The 23,871-nt window shown below is 39.3% G+C and overlaps 1 protein-coding gene across 1 annotated transcript in view; it reads left to right on the top strand.

The window, feature by feature from the left end:
• The window catches only part of Akap6 (A-kinase anchoring protein 6), a 282,310-nt gene that overhangs the window by 223,062 nt on the left and 35,377 nt on the right, over positions 1 to 23,871 (top strand). The window contains exon 11 of the mRNA XM_052185864.1: positions 15,290 to 15,505. Coding sequence (XP_052041824.1) covers positions 15,290 to 15,505 — 216 coding nt within the window. The remainder of the gene's footprint in view (positions 1 to 15,289; positions 15,506 to 23,871) is intronic.

Genomic DNA, 23,871 nt, shown 5'->3' with positions numbered 1-23,871 from the left:
TGCATTAGAGACCATTCTCGTGATGTTTTGTCAAAGAATCTGTCTTCTGCTCTTGTCCTAAAAATCTGTCTGAAGCTAAACTGAAAGTTTTTAAACTAGTTTCAAGGACAGAGTTTCAAGACAGCCTAATGTTGACCCTGTCCTGTATTTATTAGTCATTGCTCTTATACAGAGGTATGGTGAAAAGAAACGAATGAGGAAGAAAGAAATACAAAATGTGCAGTTTGAGAAGAAAAAAAGCCAGGAAAAGTTTAATGCTGATACCAAAGATTTTGCTGAATGAGATAAAGAAAAACCTTATTGTAAATGGAATAAAGAGACTGGTACCCTGGGGGTAAGACCATACCTGGCTAAATTTATGACTTATAAAAAGGGAAACGTATGCAACAAGAGAAAGCATGGGCAAATGTAACTCAAGGAGGAGACCAGGTTCTACTTTAAGCAGACTGCTGAACTTGGAAGCATCAGGCCCCAGGTTCTGGCTTTAGAGTCATGAATGATACAGGTGTAAAGGGGTTGTGAAATCTTCCTCTTGGGCGAGCTGTCTAGCAGGAGACTCCTTGCTTGGAGGCCTGGAGTAGCTACTGTTGAAGCTGTAGAAATGAACACTGCATTGCACCGGAGATCCCAAGATATTGGAGATGCCAGAGAGAAGAGAAATATGCCAATCCAAGCTACAGACAGGAAGTGAAACCATTCCAAGAGAGAGAAGTATGTTTCAGTCAGCAAAGCCGAGAAGGGAGAACCATCTACATGCTTTGCATCAAATATGGAACTATAGGGTTTAGAGTTTGTCCTGGTTAGTTTTTGGTTTTGCTTGGCTCAGCTTTTCCTCATGCTTTCCCTTTTCCTTTTCTGTAATGGTAATTTATATTCTGTGCCATTGTATGTTAGAAGTATATTTTTTTGCTTTTTTGATTTTACATGAATTATAATTATGAGGTTTTTCTTTATCCTCATAATAAACTTTGAGTTTTGAAACTGTGTTGAGACTGTGAAAGACTACAGGGACTTTTATAGTTGTACTAAATACATTTTACATTATATGGTCATAAGCCTATGGGGGGCAGGAAGTAAAATGGTAGTTTGAGTGGAACGGGCTCCCATAAGCTCATGTGATTGAACATTTGTTACCCAATTGGTAGAACTGTTTGAAAAGGGTTAGGAGGTGTGGCCTTGCTAGAGGAGGTATGTCACTGGGCTGGGCGTTGAGGTTTCAGAAGCCCAACCATTACCAGTTCCCAAGCTCAATTTCATGCTTTTGGGTCAAGTCTTAAGCACTCAGCTATCGCGCTAGCCCTTTCCCTGCCTTCCTGCTGCCATGCTCCCTGCTGTCATGGCCATGGACTCTAGACATCTGAAACTATAAGACAATGCTTTATTTTACAATTGTCCATGGTCATGATATTACATCAATAGAAAAGTGACTAAGATAGAAGGAAAGGGCTTGTGTCACTTTATACTTCCAGGTATCAGTCATTGCTTGGAAAAATGAGGGCAGAAATTCAAGCAGGACAGAAACCTGGAGGCAAGAGCTGACACAGAAGGCATGAAGGCAACTGCTTACTGTCTTACTCCTCACAACATGCTCAGCCTGCTTTCTTCCGGTACCCAGGACCACCAGCCCAGAGGTGGCACAGCCTTCAATAGGCTGGGCACTCCCACATCAATAATCAGTCAAAAAATGCCTCACAGGAGGCATTTTCTGATGGAGGTATTTTCTCAACTGAGAAACACTTTTTCTGAAGGACTAGCTTGTGTCAAGTTGACATAAAACTAGTCAGCATAGGACACTATGCAGAAAAAGCAGTTATAGTTATAGCCAATAGTAGTGAAAATAATAAGGGCATAATAAAAGTTAATTAATACAATACTTCTATGATTCCTCATGAAAGATGACAGCTACCATGTAACTTATTTAATAGATATTCAAAGTTTAATTTACAATATTTTCAAAGAGGCCACCATAGTATATTTTTCCTAAGTATAAACTTATATAATATCTGGTGCCAGAATATGTTAGAAGGTAAAAGATAGTTTACTTTCAGAGGAAGACTATGGTGTGGGTATATTTTGGAATTTACTTAAGGTGACAAAACTGTTTTTTGTTGAACCCAGACTATTCTCATTCTTCTTCATTCCAAATGGCTTTTCAAATGTTAAACTAATCCCTCCTTTGTGGTTAGACAACTTATGCTCTTTCTTGCTGCTAATATGTCAAAATGGAATAGTATCTCTCACTGTATTTGGAAAACATACCCTGTATATATGGTTCTCCTTGGAGAAGCACGTAGAAAAGATATGTGGTACCTCTTCCCAGAAGATAAGAAAGTAGATTCCTTAAAAAAAAAAAGCCTAGTTTTATTTAACAGAGGTTTCTGGACTCTATTTTGTTTTGGCTGTTAAGGTAAATAATGCAGTTCTTACATTTTCTTTTCACGAGGTTTTGAGATGTTTTAAACTAATAAATCATAGTAATTTACAAGTTAGCTCTCTCTGCCATCTTATATATAATAAAGGAAGCCAGTTTGGTTTTACTTATAAGTTAAATATTTCTAAATGATCTCAAGAATGCAGTTGATATTTCTAAGTTTCTGAGGATACTGAAAATTGGATTAAACCCATTAAAAGTTTTTTTAAAATACACTGGGTTTCTACCTCAGATACAAAGGAAAAAGCTAAGAAGCAAATTATAAGTAGTCCAAACTCGCTTGGAAGTTCTGTTTAGATGTGCTAAGAATAAACGTGGGGTCTGGAGTTTAATGATGCTGTCTCTACCTCTGTGTCTGTAGACCAAAGAGGAATAGAGGGTAAAGAAGAGCTTTTCCATTGTGGAATTTTTTTTCTCCCCTGCACAACTTTCTCTTTGTTAGTGCTTCCCCAGATCTTCTCTTCCTTCTTTGTCATTTTACCATGGAGTGCTTATATCCCTTCATTCCCCACCAGTCTGGAATAATAAGACTGCTTTTCTAAAACATTAATTTTTTAGATGTTGTATTTCAAGTAACATCAAGTCTATGGTGAGACCAAGGGGTGTCTTCATGAGAAGCATCATTACAATCTAAAATGTAGGGCTTGATACAGGGAGGGGTAGTGGATAGCCAACTATCGTATGGATGGAAGCGTAAGGAGGAAGGAAAGCACTGTGCCTTGGGGTTAAGCAAGACACACAAGGAAACCGCCCAATCTGTCTCTCCTGTGTCCGGTGCGTTGCATGTTCTCCCTAAGAATGCCTCTTGGCTCGCGTGGCCCACGTGTTTGCCAGTTTTCCTCCTTGACACTATGTCATTCTTTAGGTATGGCCTCTATGATGACCCTCTCTGTCACAGACTTTGCTAAATAGGTGTATATTGTCGGGTCACTTGCCACATAGCATTCTTTCCTCCTTCCCCTCTAGACTGCCTTGGGGATCCTTTGATGTAAAGATCCATTAAAAAGAAGAGATGATTTCATGTAGCTGGGACCAAAAGACAATGAGAGAAGAAAGCCACCTCCATCCATCCAGAACTGCCTAAAATGTTTCCCATGGAATCAATATGACAGGGAGCCTCGGTGGGCATTGTAAATAAATTTCAAAATACAATTATGTAAAAATCTATTATAATTACTCCTTCTCTGCTTACAAAAGAACGGCTGTGGGAATGTGTCTGGTGTTCTAATGGCTAAGTTTCATCTACACCCTGCTCTCTCCCCCCTGATTGCTAAAAGTTTCCTTTCTATAATTGCAGAATAGTTTAGCATCTTAACAATAATGGACATGTTTTTAAAAGATTATTGCCAAAAGTGCATTCCTTATTCCAGGGAGACTCTGTAATAGATACTAGCATTTTTAGTAATGATACAGGCAATCTGTAAGCTATTACAGTTTCCTTTAGAGTAACTTAATCTTCATATTGTTTTATACGTCTAGAATTTTAATAGTGTTTTTAATTTAGAAATGGAGGTTTATAACATATTACTAATTACATGTGAATATGAACTAAATACACAACTACTGAATTTTATTCTAAAAACAAACATATTTAAAAAGTACTTAACCTAGTGTAAAGAAAGTAACAAAGAAATTAAAGAATGCCACATAGGAAAAACAACAGCAGCGTTTGTCGTATAACACAGTGGGGGTTAGCATTTTGTGGAACTCTTGAATTATTTTGATCTATAACTAAAACATTAAGAGGAATAAAGATGGTCACTTCTAACTAAAATTAATGTTTTATGACATGAAAATATGATTTATTAAATATAACTATACATATTTGTTTAAGACTTAGTAACACCCCCCATCTAAGGGTCTTCAGGAAGTTACAGCAGTAATAATATCCCCTGGTAACCCTAAATGATTCAGACTGATTAGTAAGCATGCTAGATAGCAAGGCCACTTGGGGTCATTTTCAGGTTGGAAAGCCAGACCCTGGATAGAAGGCTACCCCTGGCTTTTCTACTGGGCAAGTGAAAGAACAGAAGGGAGGTGGATTTTCTTAAAAATAAAAGTAGTTACTGAAAATACTTTTATTTTATATGGTTCTGAGATGTGATTCAGTATCTGAATCTTAAATTATCGTACATAATTTCAACACTCCTTGGGCAAGCCACCCAGCTCCTCTCCAAGGAGCTGGTAGAGATGTGCTTGGCGAGTTAATTTGGGAGACTTTAGTACTATTTTTAAAATCTAGCTTTATATTAAACAAACCACTTTGCTATTTTGAAAGGAGTTATAATCTACTTAAAACTGTCATTCTCTGTTTCTGACTTGCAATTAGATGATATTTCCAAAATGTCAGACCAAGGCTCTGCTTCTTCCATCACCATAATTGAATGTGACAGCCAAGATATTATATCAATACCTTTTCCATAATTAGCAATAAGGATCCTGCCAAGGGTTAACTAGAAAAGTTTCATAAACATTTTTCTACAAATGATCCTGAAGGCAGTATTATGCTTTTAAAATTTGCTAATGTAGCAAAGACTTGTGACAAGCAGAAGAAAAATCTATGAGGAGAACTGTTTGGTGAGAAGAGTTTTGTGGTGTGTGATGTATGTTATGTAAATGAGCTTTATTAGGACTCTCATCTATTTTATTATTGGTGACCAATTTAATAGAGGCATTTAAAAAACAATATTTCTGCCTGCCTCCCAGAAGTGAAGAAGATACATTGATATAATTGAGAGCAAATGATTGCATGTCGTGCCATTTAATCATGTCATTTTTCAATTGCTATTTTTTGCACTCCACTGCATGCTTATAGAATATTTAGCTTCAGTATAGATCGAGTCCCAGAGTTTGCAAACTGTGCTTGGCTCTCCATATTAGCTAACATTGTTTTAGAAATTTGGAATTAGTTAAAATACCCAGATATCATTTATTTTATTTTATTTAAAATATGTAAATCATCAGTCACATGCCATTTGCAATGCTTTAAATTTTGCCTACTTTGAATAATTACTTTGAATAATTATTTATCCTTCTAGGATGTAAATTCTCATTTGCAGACATTTGGCCAGAATGGAGCTGTCAGGACTCAAAGAACTCTTGACCCTTTATGAATGTTGACAATCATTTATCTAAAGGACATTTTCTATCTTTGTTTAGTCTCTCCTTTATCCTTTGTGTAATATATATCTTCCTCAGAAAAGGAAGTACTCTCACTATGAAATGGAATATGAAGTTCAAGAAACAAGAAGGATTTGTCTACTTGGTTCACTTGTGAATCTCAGACACTTAAAACAATATGCATTATAATAAGCAATTTATGCATATTTGTTTAATTAATAATGTGTATTTTTCCATCTATGCTACCAAAACCATCCTAGATTCAAATATATTTTACACATTTTTATATGTTTTAAGGGCTTCCAAAAAAGTAAAAGGTTGAACTTCTAAAGGATTGAGGTTGTTGGCTCTCTTAATGCTAGCTTTATGCTTATAGCCACTTCTGGTTAAAAGCCCAGAGCAGGACAGTTTGGAAATACAGAGATTTTAAAAGTTAATGTAATGATCTTACAAGCAATCAAGCTTTCTTCTGAAATGTCAGTGTTTTTCCTAAATCCCTTTTGAATTCCTCCTAGCTGACTGAAAGGGCTTGTTGTCAAGCCTGGTGATCAGAGTGCAATCCCCTTAAACAGACGTGGCAGAAGGAAAAACTGACTCCTGCAAGTTGTTCTTAGACCTCCACACACAAATAGTGGCACACACACACACACACACACACACACACACACACACACAGAGAGAGAGAGAGAGAGAGAGAGAGAGAGAGAGAGAGAGAGACAGACAGCAGACAGACAGAGACAGAGACAGTCAGACAGACAGACAGAGAGTATGTGTTGGATACTTAAAATGCACACAATAGGGACTGGAGAGATGGCTCTGCGGTTAAGAGCACTGGCTGCTCTTCCAGAGGTCCTGAGTTCAAATCCCAACAACCACATGGTGGCTCAAAACCATCTGTAATGAGATCTGATGCACTCTTCTGTTGTGTCTGAAGACAGCTACAGTGTACTTACAAATAGTAAATAAATAAACTTTAAAAAAAAAAAGAAAAACAAAAAGAAAAAATGCACACAATAAATTAGTCAGTGCTATATGGGATTGGGGAAAACAACCTATAAGATACTGTAAAGAATGTAAACAATTGAGAAATGCTAATGATTATTAGTTTATGTTCAAATGAGTATGGATAAAGCTGTTGAGGACCATAGGGCACTGTTTTTATTTTGTGTTTATCCGGATATGGATGGTGAGCAGGGCTAACTTTGGTGCAGGATGGGGTCATCATCTTTTGTATGCCAGGCCTTCTACTTTTGTGTCGCTGCATCAGAGTTGTCGGTGACAATTTCATAAGACACATAGGAATGGCATCTGCAACATTACATTCAACCAGTAGTCATCATTCGCCACATTTGTCCCCGTTCTTCTTTCAGATTCAGGCTTCTCCATATTCTTTTCTCTTGATGTGTTGCAGTATTTCTAGAAGTACGAGGCCTTGATTAAAGTCAGACTGCATTATTTTTCCCCTAGAGAAAATGTCTGATCTGTCGAATGACGTCTGTAGGTCTCTGTCAGTAATTCCATCCCAGTAGACATTTTAGCTATTACCTTAGAAATATAAAGTGCTGATTTTGCACTTACCAATGTCCTTCACTTACTATGTAACTTACTTTGGAAACTTTGTAAGTTTCCAAGTTTTAAACTCTCTTCTTAATCTTAAAAACAAGCTTAATGTTTTCATTTATTGTCAGTGCATGATAGTGTATTGTTTGTGATGTCTGTGTGAGTGTGTGTGTGCGTGTGCGAGTATGATTGTGTGTGTGTGTGTGTATGTGTGTGTGTGTGTGTAGTGTGTGTGTGAATGTGTATGTGTGTGTGTGTGTGTGTAGTGTGTGTGTGAATGTGAGTGGTAGGCTCATGTCAAGGCACAGATGTGGATGTCAGAGGATAGCTTTGGGACTGGGTTCTCTATTTTCACCACGGGTTCCAGAATTTAATACAGATCTTCAGGCTTGTACTGGAGGTGCCATCTTACCAGGCACCAAATAAGTCTTTTATGACACAAAGTACTCTTGATTTAGACATTATCTCAAGTCTTACAATATCAGAACATTAAATTACACTTTGATTTTATAGCTGAACTTATTACAAGGTATCTTCTCAGAGAGGCTTTATTGATGATCGGGTCTAACATATTGCCTATTTTATTCCACAGTTCTTGTTACATGATAATTTTGTGTTTGCATTTATTTCTAGCCTCTTCCATCCACACACAGAAAATTAGAATGTAAATTATATGAAAGCAAAAAAGTATTCACCTTGTATACTGCTGTTTTTATCACTGGCAAAGGCTCTTGCCACAGAGGAAGTTCACGGGTGGGTGGGTGGATGGCAAACTTAGTAATTATTACCATCATACTCCTCATCAACTCCTAGATTGTAGAAACCATGGTCACATTTGTGATTTTCAACTTTTCTTCTATAATGCCAATCCTTTCCAACATTCAGAAGCTGCATTCTAGTCCTGTGACTCCTGCTGAGCCTCTTCCAGCCGATGGTGACTTTTCTTGTTCCCCAGGCCAAGTGCCAGCCAGCACTGAGTGACAGATAATACAGTACACGGGAGTCACGGCCTCACGAGTCTTACAACTTCTCCTTAAGTTAGGCATTATCAGCAACCTTGGCCTTGTGTTTATATCCCTTCCTTTGAAGAACCAGCCGCATTATAAGCTCCTAGGAGGTACTGCATCTTGTTACACACCTGGCATCCTCCACTGTTAATCCTGTAATGGACAGTACAATGTTTGGCACATAAATGAAACCCATCAAGTGCTTACTGCTGTAATAGCATCGTTCATACGGACTTTGCTAAACTTTCCTCTCCAATGTTGATCTAGAATCATGCAGCCAAAAGCTTCTTCTGCAGCAGAGATCCACACTCTATGTTTAAATAGCAATTTAGACTTGTGTTTTTATGTTTCTAAAAACAATCTGCTCAAGTGGCATCTCTAATTTGTAAAGTTTAATCTGCTTTGTATATAATCGTGTTTTCAAACTTTAGGTTGCAATCAGTTGTCAGGCTTTCTTAGGTTGAAGCTCACAGAGAATTCCTGGTTCATAAACATGTGAACACCACCAAGGAATCTGTAGGCTAGCTTCATTTTATTTCCTTCCTTGAGATGCTACCTAACCATGTAGCTCCAGGTGCACTACAATTTATTGTTTACTCAGGATGACCCTAAGCTTACTATCCCCTCGCCTCAGCCTCCTGACTATCTGGGGTTATGTGCAGGGAAGAATTTGCAGTTCTAAGTTCCTAGAAGATACAAATAGTCCTGGATCTGGGGACCACACTCTGAAGACTCTGTTCTGGAAAACAATCCTAAATATAGCAAATAGGATGAAAATTACCACCCCATGAAGTCAAAATGGTAAAACCTAAAGTATCCAAAAATATAACATAGGCAGAAGTATAGGAAAATGTCAAAAGGAGATCTTCTGTCTTGGTGCCATTTAACCTAGAGCACGCCTGTGTGTGGCTGTCATTTTCACATTCTGTTGCTTCAGTCACACTGGGTTGAAGGCAGCCACGTGTCATATATGTGGGTCATTCCCTCATTCCTGAGCTTGTCCTTACAGAGGATACTACATTTTGTCCAACAGTTTATCGGTATAGAAGGCGAAGTAATGTTTGCCTTTATAACCAGCACTGACTGCTTCATAGCTTTGTTTTAACACGTGATCCAGCATCCCCATACATACCTCATGTTGACCTAACCAGTAGAGTTAACGTGTTGAACAAAAAAACAGTGTGAGAGATCCTGGAGATGACATGCTTTAGAGTTCTCCCAGTTGTATTTGCTTCTCTGTGTTCAATATTCTTAGTTTGGGGTATTTTTAGACTCTTTATCTTCCCCTTTCATTTCTTTAGTTAGCATATGTTTTAATATAATAGTTCCTTGTGATAATACTTGTTCTTTTAGTGTGCATTTGTTTTCATTCATTTGCATTTTATTTTTTAAATTGAATATCATCTTCATTTACATTGCCAATGGTAAAACCTTTCTGATTTCCACCCTCCCCAAAGACCCCCAGCCCCTTCTCCCTCCCCTGCCTCCATATATATGACCCTCCACCCAACCCATCCCTCCCCCCCCCACTTGAGTTCCCTTTGTTGGGACATCTATTGAGCCTTTACCTGACCAAGGACCACTCCTCCCACTGATGTCCAACAAGGCATTCCTCTGCCACATTTTTGGCTGGAACCTTGTGTACCCCTTGGTTGATGGATTAGTCCCTGGGAGTCCTAGGGCATCTGGGTGGCTGAAATCATTGTTCTTTCCCTGGGACTATAAATCCTTCAGCTCCTCCATTGGGGACCCCCATGCCCAGTCCAATGGTTGGCTGCTAGCATCTGCCTCTGTATTTGTAAGGCTCTAGCAAGGCCCCTCCAGAGACAACCATGCCATACTCCTTTTGGTATACACTCCCTGTCGACCGTAGTAGCATTGGGGTTTTGTGACTGTTTATAGGTGAATCCCTAGGTAGGGCAGTCTCTGGGTGGCCTTTGTGAGGTAGAGAATACTTGTTTGACACCACAAAGGTGTATCTTCAAGTAAACGGTTCTTTTTATGCGACATGTTTTCATTTAAGCAAATGTTGTACACAGTGAGAATGGAGCGGCGGCATTGAGTGCCTTCCCTCCAATGCTGCAGTTGATGAGTAGGAAAAAAGCTGCCATTTGCTTATTTATATTTTTTTTTATAATGTAACCCCAAACAAATACATTCATCTGGCCATTTTAAAGAAAAGGGAGTCACTTCTCAATCTTAAACCATGAAAGTTTTTTATCATCATTATCATCATCATCATCATCATCATCATCATTATATCTTTTCATGCTTATTACATATCTGTCCTTTTACAAACATGACAAAACTTGGTGGAAACTTTAAAAAAATAAATAGGAGAGATGGAGATTTGAGAGGAGCATTCTGGTCTGTATCCTGACAGTCCTGTGAGGGGTGACAGTCAGGTACTGATAAGGAAGGGCTGGTGCAGAAGTATAAAGCATGTGGAATCCCTTTGTTGGACATGCTGAAAATCACATTTAAAAACTGCTCCCCGGCCTCTTCTTACTCTCTCCTTCACAAAGGCCATCTGGCTGTGCATCCACACCAGTGCGGCCTCATTGGAACATGCTGCAGAGTCGATGTGATCGCTGCACTGACAAGCACTCCACAGGGTTCTGTGCCCTTTCACCTTCCCCAGTTACGTCATCACTGTCTCCCCTAACACAGTAAGCACTCATCACCATCTAAGGCCATGCAGCTATAACATGCCTTGGGGCTCTCTACCCTGTTACTCCATCACTCCTCTTGTCCCACCAGGTTCCCACCATTTCCTTAACAATGCATGAACTCCCAGTAGCAACCTGCTTGCACACACTTCATTTCATTTCTGTCTCTCTGTCTGTCTGTCCCTTGTCCTCTGTGTGTGTTTCTCCCTCTCTGTCTCTTTCTTTGTCTATCTCTCTGTTTCTCTCTCTCTGTCTCTCTCTCTCTCTCTCTCTCTCTCTCTCTCTCTCTCTCACACACACACACACACACACACACACACACACACACACACACACTGGTATCGTATGTACTTCATCTCACTAGACTCTCAACTCCTTGACAGAAGGAGCGGTGGCTTGGCCAACGTGCAGTCCTCCATTAGGAGGCTCAGAAAGTAGAATATGCATTACAGATTTGAGGACGTTTGTCTTATTCTGTGCCTTAATTACTTAGCTGTAGTTTTCAAAGTATATTTCTCTAAAAACCCAGGCAAAAGATAATAATAATCATTTGTTCCCATTAGTTATATTTAACATTTCTCAGTACATATGGAGAATGTGTATCTCAGTTTGTTATAAAAAAATAATGTGGAATACAGATTCTAAAAAATGTAGCCAGCAAACTACTGATTTTATTTAGTATGTGTGATTTACAAATAAATATATTTTGATGGTTGTCAGGGTAACACATTTATGTAGGAGAATGTTATCAACTGTATCTAGGTATAAAGGAATATTGAAAAAAATGTTAGGTATGAAAAGTCTCTATGTTCGTTCTCTTTTGAACACTTCACACATAAAAAAATTAATTTAGAATGTACACTAAACCCTTTAGATATTTAAAGTGAAAGCTGCATAATTGTAAAGGCGAAAAAAATCAGATTGTAAATGTTAACACTACCTGATGCTTTAGTTTAAATTTTTAGAACACGATTTGTATGTGGTGTGTGTGTATCGTGAGTGTATGTCATCATGAGGGCGTGTACACTCGTGTGCTTCCACATGGACACCAGAAGAGGACATCAGGTGTCTGACCTTTAATTGGATGGTAGGGATTTGAACTCAGGATTTTGATCTTGCAAAGTAAGAGCTCTGATCTATCTCCTTACCCTTGCTTTTGTAGTTTTGAAGGAAATGTGTTTATCTTAACTTGTCTGCATTAAGCTAGAGATGCAGATTCACTGGATTTGTAGATATTCAATGCATTCTGGTCACGTTCAGAGCATCATGGTCAATAATCTTCATGAAAATTTATTGCATTAGCATATTTGAGGACTTTGTGAGGTGCATGAGACTCATCTCGATGCTTTGCACACGTGGCCTGAGCTAATGCTGTGCACTGCACACATGGCCTGAGCTAATGCTGTGCACTGCACACGTGGTCTGAGCTAATGCTGTGCACTGCACATGAGGCCTGAGCTAATGCTGTGCACTGCACAAGTGGTCTGAGCTAATGCTGTGCACTGCACATGTGGTCTGAGCTAATGCTGTGCACTGCACACGTGGCCTGAGCTAATGCTATGCACTGCACACGTGGCCTGAGCTAATGCTGTGCACTGCACACGTGGTCTGAGCTAATGCTGTGCACTGCACAAGTGGCCTGAGCTAATGCTGTGCACTGCACAAGTGGTCTGAGCTAATGCTGTGCACTGCACACGTGGCCTGAGCTAATGCTGTGCACTGCACACGTGGCCTGAGCTAATGCTGTGCACTGCACACGTGGCCTGAGCTAATGCTGTGCACTGCACACGTGGTCTGAGCTAATGCTGTGCACTGCACACGTGGCCTGAGCTAATGCTGTGCACTGCACACGTGGCCTGAGCTAATGCTGTGCACTGCACACGTGGCCTGAGCTAATGCTGTGCACTGCACAGTGGCCTGAGCTAATGCTGTGCACTGCACACGTGGTCTGAGCTAATGCTGTGTACTGCACACGTGGCCTGAGCTAATGCTGTGCACTGCACACGTGGTCTGAGCTAATGCTGTGCACTGCACACGTGGCCTGAGCTAATGCTGTGCACTGCACATGTGGTCTGAGCTAATGCTGTGCACTGCACACGTGACCTGAGCTAATGCTGTGCACTGCACATGTGGCCTGAGCTAATGCTGTGCACCTACAGTGCTGTTCATTGTGATTTTTTTCCATCAGCTAAAAACTTTGAGACTTTTTGTTGGCTTATAGATATGCAGTTTATTATATTTATTTATGTTATTTTACATAATTTATGATATTTATATTGTTCTACTTAACTTTAAGGAGAGGTTTGCAGAATCCAATTCCATAAAAACATTTCCTTATTTTTCTTAGTCCTTTTCTTTTAGCATCTACAGATCAAACCCCCAAGTCATTAATATTCACACCTGTAAGTCTCCTTTGAAGCAATTTCAATTGGCTATAACCATGCTACTTTCTTTCATTATTCAATATTGAGCCCAAATTTGGCAGGCATTAGGTGGCCTTCATCATGTGGATGATTTAACAGTTGTATATTAAGACAGTAAGTTGAAGTAAGTGTGCACACGTACATGTGCATGCATATTTGTGTGTGTATACGTGTATACATGTGTGCATGTTTCATGGTGGGGCAGGTCTGGGAGTTGAGGAAGTAGTTAGGAGAACTGCTATAGGAGAGGGAGACACTATTATTGCTTTCCTGGGCTCTGAGTTTGCCTTTGCTTGTCAAGGGGTTTCCTCTCCTCAGCACTGAACTGGTGAATAGCACCCATAAAGGAATTTGTCAGACCCAGGGTGGTATCAGGAGTTATATAGGAAAATAGCAATGTACCCTGGGAAAATAAATAAGGATTAGTTCAAGAAACCTAACTGAAACAGCTGTACTGGTAAGATGTGAATAATAAAATTCCTAGTCATATTTTGCCATAAATAGAGGTTTGGGAATTTGTCACTCACCTTATTTAAAATTCAGAAATATTAAAGGTACAGGTTCTCTCATTACAGAAATAATAGAATTCCAGCTATTACTGAGTTAGGGTCATTTAAATGGATATAGCATGCATTATATCCGTAAGTGGAACATCTGTATCAAATGTCCACCTGCTGATCGACTGCTCTACTCCACACACAATTCAGTGAACAGCATTTAATCATTTTAAGACTTCTTCTAATGAAGCCTTATCTAGATTAACATTTTAAGCACAAATACTTTCAGGCATTAAAACCCTCACACTAAATGAAATTGCATTGTCTTGTTTACCCTTGTTGATTAATAAGCAATCTGTTAACTGTTAGAACCGTCCAATTGTGGCGGTAGAGGGAGATTAGTAATTCAGTGATGTTTGTGGGTATAATCATCATTTCTCCTGAAGGCTTTGAATTAGAATATCACTTACATACTATCCGTAGGCAAGGAAAGGATATAATATTTTTAGACATGTGTACCCACTATTTTGTTTCAATTGTTCAGCTTAGGGTCAGTGTAGCAATAAAAATGCTTGGCGGGGACAAAATGCTATTTTGATGCATGCATGCATATCCTTTTTAAATAGTGTGAATGACTATTAAAAGAAGCAGAGAAAACAGCAAACTGTGCAGGAATAATTCAGTATCTTGATTTCTGTTTTAAGAACATTATTGCTTTGTTAATCAAGCATTGGAAGAGAAATATTGCCCAGTGGGTTTTTTGTTTTTGTTTTTTAGATAATGGAGTTTGCATATGAAGATTCTTTGCAATATTATTTATTTTTGCCAATGAAATACTGAGCTTTTTCCCTCCAAAGAATCTAAGGATAAATGTAGAAGCATGATTACATTTGGGGGAGGATTTTCTACTTGTTGTGTTTCTTTTGACCTTGAAACAATGCCCTTCAGTTTCTTTGACTAGAATTCATAGAACTTAAATGATTTTTTTCACTATGTGAGGAACTATTAATACCAAAGTGTCTGTCTTAGTTAGGGTTTTACTGCTGTGAGCAGACACCATGACCAATGCAAGTTTTATAAAAGACAACACTGGGGTTGGCTTACAGGCTTAGAGGTTCAGTCCAGTGTCATCAAGGCAGAAACATGGCAGCATCCAAGCAGATATGGTGCGGGAGGAGCTGAGAGTTCTATATCTTCTTCTGAAGGCTGCTAGTAGAAGACTGACTTCCAGGCAACTAGGGTGAGGGTCTTAAGCTCACACCCACAGTGACACACCTACTCCAACAAGGCCACACCCCCTAATAGGGTCACTCCCTGGGCCAATGATATTTGAGCCATCACATTCCTAATCTTCTAGTTTGGAAAGGGAAAGAGGGCACAGAAGGCCCTAAAATCTCTAGCATTCATCAGCTATGTATTGTAGGTCCCCAATCTCAAGGAAACTGTGGGTTCCTTTCCTTATCCTAGTGTTAGAAGCTGAGCTTATCTCTACAATGTGAAATTATGGTGGGAATACTCACATCATGGTGTCAGAAAGTCAGTCCTACAAACACACACAAACTGGTCTTTCTTTGCGTTGCAGTCGCTCTGTCATGAGATCAAGCAACGGCGCCGAGGAGTGGCCTCCATTCTGAGGTTGTGCCAGCACCTTCTGGATGACCGGGACACCTGCAACCTGAACGCAGATCACCAGCCCATGCAGCTGATCATTGTGAACCTCGAAAGAAGGTGGGAAGCCATCGTCATGCAAGCTGTCCAGTGGCAAACACGGTTACGAAAGAAGATGGGGAAAGAATCCGTGAGTGTCTTCTCCCATCAGAATCAGCTCTCTTTTTGACAAACACATACCCCTAGGGTTTGGGCAATACATTCATCATATACACTTCCTTGAACACCAATGGCATGACTATGCACTAACCAAAAGCTCCATTCATTGTAACACAGACAGTTACTGACTTTACTGACACACATTTTAGCGTATCTCATTGTCTTTTGAAAAAAGTAACATGCATATGTTGGCTAAGGTTACCACTAAGGTTAGTAATTCTTTTATTTATTCCTTCACCAAACATATTCACAAAGCACAAAATCCTCCAAGAATAATTTTTGGTAGGAAGTATCTTAATGCTCTGAGTGTGTGGAGCAGTGTGCATGTTCTGTGTGCAGTGTCATTGCCGAATATCTGTTGTTTATCTGTCCCTTTAATGAGGAGATGACACCATCTGTACACCTGTCCCCACTGGTCCTGCTTCGGGTGTCTTCTGATGGATTACTGAGAGCTGTCAAATTTCTTCCTAGGGTTTAATGCAGTATTCATAACAGGGGGTAGTCATTACCATTAACAATTTGCCAGATTTGAGAGTGCAGATTTAAGCAGTTACTAAGAGAAAGAATCATGTAAAAGTAGTTGTTTTATTATAATATAGAATACACACTTTCTCTGAAAGCCTTCATATTTATAGAAGGAGAAATAGTCATTGAAAAGATTATATTTCTGAAATGACCTTGACATCAGTGTTGATTAGTTATAGGGCCAATTTTCACATTTGACTTACCTAAATGAAATACATATATAGAGTGGGATATATATATATATATATATATATATATATATATATATAGGTGTGTGTGTGTGTGTGTGTGTGTTTCACCTTGACATGGAAAGTTCAGAATGAAAAGAAGGAAAGCCAATATAAAAATTTTGTCATTGCAAATGATATTGTCTCAGAAAACTGGACATGACACTTCTGGAGGACCATACTATACCTCTCCTGGGCATATACCCAAAGCCAATATAAAAATTTTGTCATTGCAAATGATATTGTCTCAGAAAACTGGACATGACACTTCTGGAGGACCATACTATACCTCTCCTGGGCATATACCCAAAGGATTCCCCGGCATGCAATAAAGACACATGTTCCATTATATTCATAGCCTTATTTATAATAGCCAGAAGCTGGAAATAACCCAGATATCCCTCAGTGGAGGAATGGATACAGAAAATGTAGTATATTTACACAATGGAATACTACTCAGCAATTAAAAACAATGGATTCGCAAAATTTTTAGGCAAATGGTTGGATCTGGAAAATATCATCTTAAGTGAGGTAACCCAATCACAAAAGAATACACATGGAATGCAATCTCTGATAAGCGGATATTAATTAGCCCAGAAGCTTTGAATACCCAAGGCACAATTAGCATAACAAATGACTCCTATGAAGAAGTAAGGAGAGGGTCCTGATCCTGGAAAAGATTGACCTAGCATTGGAAGGGAGTATCAGGACAGAGAAAAAAGAGAGAGGTGATTGGAGAATGTATGGAGAGAAGAAGATTTATGGGACATATGGGGAGGGGGGAACTGGGAAAAGGGAAATCATTTGGAAGGTAAACAAAGAATATAGAAAATAAAAATATATAATAATAATAATAATAATAATAATAATAATAAAATCTTGTCACTGAAAATAGTTTCACATATAAATTCTATTCTTAACAAAGCAATAGGATTTACTTTCTGGAATGTTTTATGTTGAGGACTTGGGGTAGGAAGACAGTGAATCATTCGACTTACAAGCCCCACCCCTTTTGCCTTTGTAGCTATGCTGAGTCTAGGAGGTAATTTCTTTCAACAGTTCTGTTCAATTGCTCTTAGCTGAAGTTAACTTTCTTAAGTTCTCCAAATTCTTATCAGTAATCAGAGTCAACATAATGTGATATATTTTTCTTGAAATAATGTTTTTGTTCTAAAGCTGTTTAGCTAACATCTTTTCTTCTTTGCCCCCCTGCCTCTTTCCTCCCTTCCTCCCTTCCTCCCTCCCTCTCTCCTTCCTGTCCTCCCTCCCTCATCCCTCCCTCTTCTTCTTGGTAAAGTTTGTAAAGGCAAAAGAGGTTGTTATTCTTTCTCTACTTTGCAATGATGATAATGTGACTTGATTAAGCACTAGTGGCATTTTGGAGTATTCAACTGGTTGAGCAAAGACAAGTAATTCTCTTTCAGGATTTATTTGAGTCATATGATTAAGATAGCACAAGTGCGTGTGTGTGTGCATGTGTGTGTGCATGTGTGTGTGGGGGGGTAGCAAGTAATGTTGAGTGTGATATATGAGGGTTTGTGCATGTGTATGTGTGTGTGCCAGTGAGCATGCTCTCGTGGGGAGGCCAGAGAAAGACATGTCCTACTCTGTCACTCTCTTATTCCCTTGATACAGAGTCTCACAGATCCTGTGGCTAAGCTGGCTGTCAGTGATCCATCCTTCTCTTTCTGTTCCTCACAGTACTAGAGTTGTAGGCATGCCGGGCTGGTACATGCGTGGTGGGGATCTGAACTCTGGTCCTGTTGCTTGCACAGAAAACATCTTATCTGCCAAGGCATCTCCCAGTCCTCTGGATTATTTTGCCTACATCTATTGTAAAGGCAGGTTGCTTCTTGGAAACTTCAGCGGCTAGAGAGAGGTTACATAAATTGCAAAGAGTCTCTCCTAATTAGGTGATTTGGAATGACGAAGGTATGAGAATGTTTACGATAAAATAACCTGAAAGTTATTCCCAGGTAAGGAGTGGAAAGGTGGCGACTGGCCTGGGGCTAACAACTCAGGGGATTGTTATTCTGGGGGTGTTTCTTTGCTTCTAGGCCCTGCAGTTGAGTGGGGAGTAGAGGTTGCTTTTATGATCATACAAGTATTTCGATAATACAAAAGATGACCTTTGCCAAAGATCAAAGGTCTGCAAGTGACCTGTTTACCTGTCCATCATATGCCTCTACTCCCTTCTATTTCCTGATTTCTACTGCTATATTTCCAAAACTTGCCATATATTTTGCATATATAGGCCATAGGCTGAATATATGCTGGATAAGTGAAGACATAACTTTGTTTAGTAAATTTCTCTCATTCAGGCATTGGTATATACTATACACATTCTAAGTTTTCATCTTTTACAAAAGAAATCAGTGTATTTCTGAGAGTCATGCCTTGGGAATAATTTTATTTCTGTAAGAATATTTTAACGTTCGGTTTTCTGGAGTCTAACTTCTTGAGTTCTTTATATATATTGGATATTAGCCCTCTATCTGATGTAGGATTGGTGAAGATCTTTTCCCAATTTGTTGGTTGCCGATTTGTCCTCTTGATGGTGTCCTTTGCCTTACAGAAACTTTGTAATTTTATGAGGTCCCATTTGTCAATTCTTGCTCTTAGAGCATACGCTATTGGTGTTCTGTTCAGAAACTTTCTCCCTATACCGATGTCCTCAAGGGTCTTCCCCAGTTTCTTTTCTATTAGCTTCAGAGTGTCTGGCTTTATGTGGAGGTCCTTGATCCATTTGGATTTGAGCTTAGTACAAGGAGACAAGGATGGATCAATTCGCATTCTTCTGCATGCTGACCTCCAGTTGAACCAGCACCATTTGTTGAAAAGGCTATCTTTTTTCCATTGGATGTTTTCAGCCTCTTTGTCGAGGATCAAGTGGCCATAGGTGTGTGGGTTCATTTCTGGATCTTCAATCCTGTTCCATTTATCCTCCTGCCTGTCACTGTACCAATTCCATGCAGTTTTTAATACTATTGCTCTGTAGTATTGCTTGAGGTCATGGATACTGATTCCCCCAGATTTTCTTTTGTTGCTGAGAATAGTTTTAGCTATCCTGGGTTTTTTGTTGTTCCAGATGAATTTGATAATTGCTCTTTCTAACTCTGTGAAGAATTGAGTTGGGATTTTGATGGGTATTGCATTGAATCTGTAGATTGCTTTTGGCAAAATGGCCATTTTAACTATGGGTACAGAGTTAAACAAAGAATTCTCACCTGAAGAACTTCGGATGGCAGAGAAGCATCTTAAAAAATGCTCAACTTCATTAGTCATTAGGGAAATGCAAATCAAAACAACCTTGAGATTTCATCTTACACTAGTCAGTCAGAATGGCTAAGATTAAAAATTCAGGAGACAGCAGGTGTTGGAGAGGGTGTGGAGAAAGAGGAACACTCCTCCACTGCTGGTGGGGTTGCAAAGTGGTACAACCACTCTGGAAATCAGTCTGGCGGTTCCTCCGAAAACTGGGCACCTCACTTCCAGAAGATCCTGCTATACCACTCCTGGGCATATACCCAGAGGATTCCCCACCATGTAATAAGGATACATGCTCTACTATGTTCATAGCAGCCCTATTTATAATTGCCAGATGCTGGAAAGAACCCAGGTATCCCTCAACAGAAGAGTGGATGCAAAAAATGTGGTATATCTACACAATGGAGTACTATTCAGCCATTAGAAACAATGAATTCATGAACTTCTTAGGCAAATGGATGGAGCTAGAGAACATCATACTAAGTGAGGTAACCCAGACTCAAAAGGTGAATCATGGTATGAACTCACTAATAAGTGGATATTAACCTAGAAAACTGGAATACCCAAAACATAATCCACACATCAAATGAGGTACAAGAAGAAAGGAGGAGTGGCCCCTGGTTCTGGAAAGACTCAGTGAAGCAGTATTCGGCAAAACCAGAACAGGGAAGTGGGAAGGGGTGGGTGGGAGGACAGGGGGAGAGAAGGGGGCTTGAGGGACTTTCGGGGAGTGGGGGGCTAGAAAAGGGAAAATCATTTGAAATGTAAATAAATTATATCGAATAAAAAAAATTTAAAAAAAAGAAGCAGAAAGGAAAAAAAAAGAATACTTTAACGTTCATACGCTAACTTTTACCCTTCTTTTCTTATCTAATAAGGCTTTCTCAGACTCCTTGGTCTATTTTCTCAGTTCAAGGAACCTTTCAGCCTCTGCATGAAATCTGAGGAGGTCAATATTCACTGTAAGTCTTCGGGGCGCCAGAAAGCAGAGGGCTCCAGAGTCAGGAAGCCCCAAGCTACCAAGAGTATCCTCTGAGGTCTCCAGCAGAACAGTAATGAAAAAATGAAGAGAACAATTTGTGGCACTTCTATGAAGCTAGAAATAGTTCTCTTTTTTGTTCAGTCACATTAGGCAATCAGAGTTGTGATGTGTCATCTCAGTTGTGAACTGGATGGGGATCTAAAGTTACCTGGGAAATGGGCCTCTGGACATACTTTTGTTTCCCAAGACAGAGCTTCTGTGTGTAGTCCTGGCTGTCCTGGGGCATCTCTCGAGCCCTCTCTGGATCAGGCTGCCTTTTAACCCAGAGATCCGCCTACCTCTACCTCCCAAGTGTTGGGATTAAAGGCATGCCCCACCACCACTGGGCCTCTGGGCATACTTATAGAAAGTGATCTGAGTTGGAGTTATCTGAGCTGGGAAGACCTACCCACTGTGGGCAGAACCATTCTCTAGGCTGGGATAAAGTGAGATGAGCACTAGCAGTGCTCTCTGCTTCTTAGCTTTGGATACAGTGGGATCTTCCACCTCAAGCTCCTACTGCCATGACTCCCCTGCTATCTCAAGCCGAACTCTCTAACCACGAAACATTTTTTCCTGGTCACATGCAGACAAGATCAGGTTGATAAGACAGTGCTAGAACAGCATCTTCAGGGAGCTAGAGGGGGATGAGAGGTGGGTTTCAGAAGAGTGTCTGTCAGCTCTTTGTCAGAAGCAATGGACATCAGGAGATAGAAAAGGTGGATGTGGAGGTGAAGCAGCAATGTAAGAAAATAACCTGAACTTTCCTAATAGAACAAGTGACCTCCAGAAAGGAAAAGAAGTACAGGTTCTAAATGTCTATGGGGAAAGCAGTCATTGCCAGCGTACTCACACTACTAGAATGGTTAAGGGAAAGCCATCAACCAAGCAAAACTTACATCCAATAGAAACCTGGATGCACACGGAGGAATAAAGAACATGGAAATGATAACTGAGTAAATGAGAAGCGCTTTCCCTATTATTTCAATCTCTTTAAGTGTTAATAGACTGTTTAAATCAAGATAATAGCAGTGCATGGTACAATTTATAGCACAGAGGATAAAATGTACAACAACAGTATCACAAAGGCCGGGAAGCAGAACTGCCAGGGTGCTTTGTACCATTTTTATTTTATGTGAGGTACTAGAACATCCTTTAAAGGGAGGCCGTGATAAGATCAAATGTGTATGTGGCTGTTACACCTTAAAAATACAGCAAAACAAAAAGCTAGAGTAAGGCACAAAAGGAAATGGAGCAGGATCATTTTTTTAAATCTCCATTTAAAGAAGAGAAAGAAAATAAGAAACAGATGTAATAAGGGTTTTTTTAGAGGCAAGATGAAGATTTAAAGTGGCTGCATCAATAGTCCTAGTGAATGAAACAGACTGAAAACTACTTAAAAGAAAGTAATTGTTAAATTGGGTAAACTCAACCACACATTGCCTGCCCAGAAGTGGTAGAGTGAATATATTAATATTAAACAAAGTAGATTTCAGAGCAATGAAGTAAGTCATAATGTATAAAGAAGGGCATGTCTTCATCATTGGAGTTCCAATTTACCAAGAGCACAAGACATTTCTAAGTGTCTAGGACAGATTACAAATAAACCACACAGAAAACTTACAGTACTGTGAAGAGGCAAAAAACAAAACAAAACAAAACAAAACAGAACATCAAACAGGATTCCCAACAGTTTGTCTCAATAACGGATAGAGCAGAAAATTAGTATGAACATAAGAACATAAGAAGGATGAATGATAGCTTGAGACATCATGATCTGGCTGAACACTCCAAGTATTCTGAAAAAGGCAAGATGGTATAGATAGAAGCTGAGCCCGCTCACCAGTGGTGGGAAGGTTGATTGCTGCACCCATGGGATATGATATGGAAGTCCTTGAAGCTTTGAAAACAGAATTACTGTTTGAGCCCATGTGCCATCCCCTCATTAAGGAGCCTGTATATCCATATTTTTCACAATATTATCCACCATAGCCAAGGTATGGAATCTGAGGTGATCATTGGTGAATGAATTGAAGAAAATGGTGAAGTTTTTATTTATTCTTTACATGAAGATTCTGACATTTACAACAACATAGAAAACCCTAGTGTATTAATCTAGAGTCACAGAACTTGTGAGCAGTCTCTATATAGTAAGGGAATTTATTGAAGACTTACAATCTATAGTTCAACTCCCAACAGTGCTCAGCAGCAACTGTAAATGGAAGTCCAAAGATCTAGCAGTTGCTCAGTCCCACAAGGCAAGCAGGTAAAGAAGAGACAGTTTTATTTATTCCAACATCCTTATGTAGGTCTCCAACAGAAGGTGTGGCCGAGATTAAAGGGGTGTAACACCACACTTGGATCTGGGATTGCTTTGTCCTAGATGACCTTGAACTCAGAGATCTCCTTGCATTACTCTCCTGGGATTCATAGCCACTATGACTCAAGATCTCCATGCCAAGATCCAGGTCAAAAACTTGTATCTCCCAGCATCACGATCAGGATCACAGATGAGCCATTCAGTTCTGGATTGTAGTTCATTCCAGATACAGTTAAGTTGACCATCAGGAATAGCCACCTATTGACACCTAGACAGCAGCATATGACACTTAATAAGTGGACGCCAAAGACAAATACTAGACAATCTGATTTTTATGTGGAATCTCAGTGTAGGAACAGAAGAGAATGGTGGTTGACAGGGCAGGCACAGGAACCATGGGAAGAAATCAAAGAATACAGTTTCAATTATGGTAGAACGAGTAATTTGGGGATGTAATATATGAAAGGACAGATGTAGTTAATAATATTGCCTTGTATACTCTCTTGTGGTAAGAGAGTAAGTGTTAGGCATTCTTACCAAACATATATACAAAAGAAACTCTGAGATTATGGATACAAATTTTATTGACTATAATATTCACTTATTTCACTGTATGTCTGCATATCAAAACATGGTTAAAATCTTATACACACAAATATAATTGGTAAGCATGTCATCTAATAACAAGATGACATTATTTTTAAATGTATATAGAACATGTATAAAAATTCTTCTGGATCACAAACAAATTTTAAAAGAATTTATATTACACAGGCATAACCAAGATATGGTAGATTAGTGTTGCCAGGCTAACTTAGCACAAAGTGTGTTCCTTATCTGTCACAGGATTAGTTTAGAAATATACTTGTATTTTTTCCAAATAAATATAAAGTAACATACTTAAAGTTTCTATCATACCCATGTTCCATGCTTGGAAGTTCTTTGTGGACATTTCCTTTCTTAGTTTTCACAATTCA

This window comes from Apodemus sylvaticus, chromosome 6 (genome assembly GCF_947179515.1).
Source record: "Apodemus sylvaticus chromosome 6, mApoSyl1.1, whole genome shotgun sequence".
Lineage (NCBI taxonomy): Eukaryota > Metazoa > Chordata > Mammalia > Rodentia > Muridae > Apodemus > Apodemus sylvaticus.
This window is presented reverse-complemented; position numbering and strand designations above follow the sequence as displayed.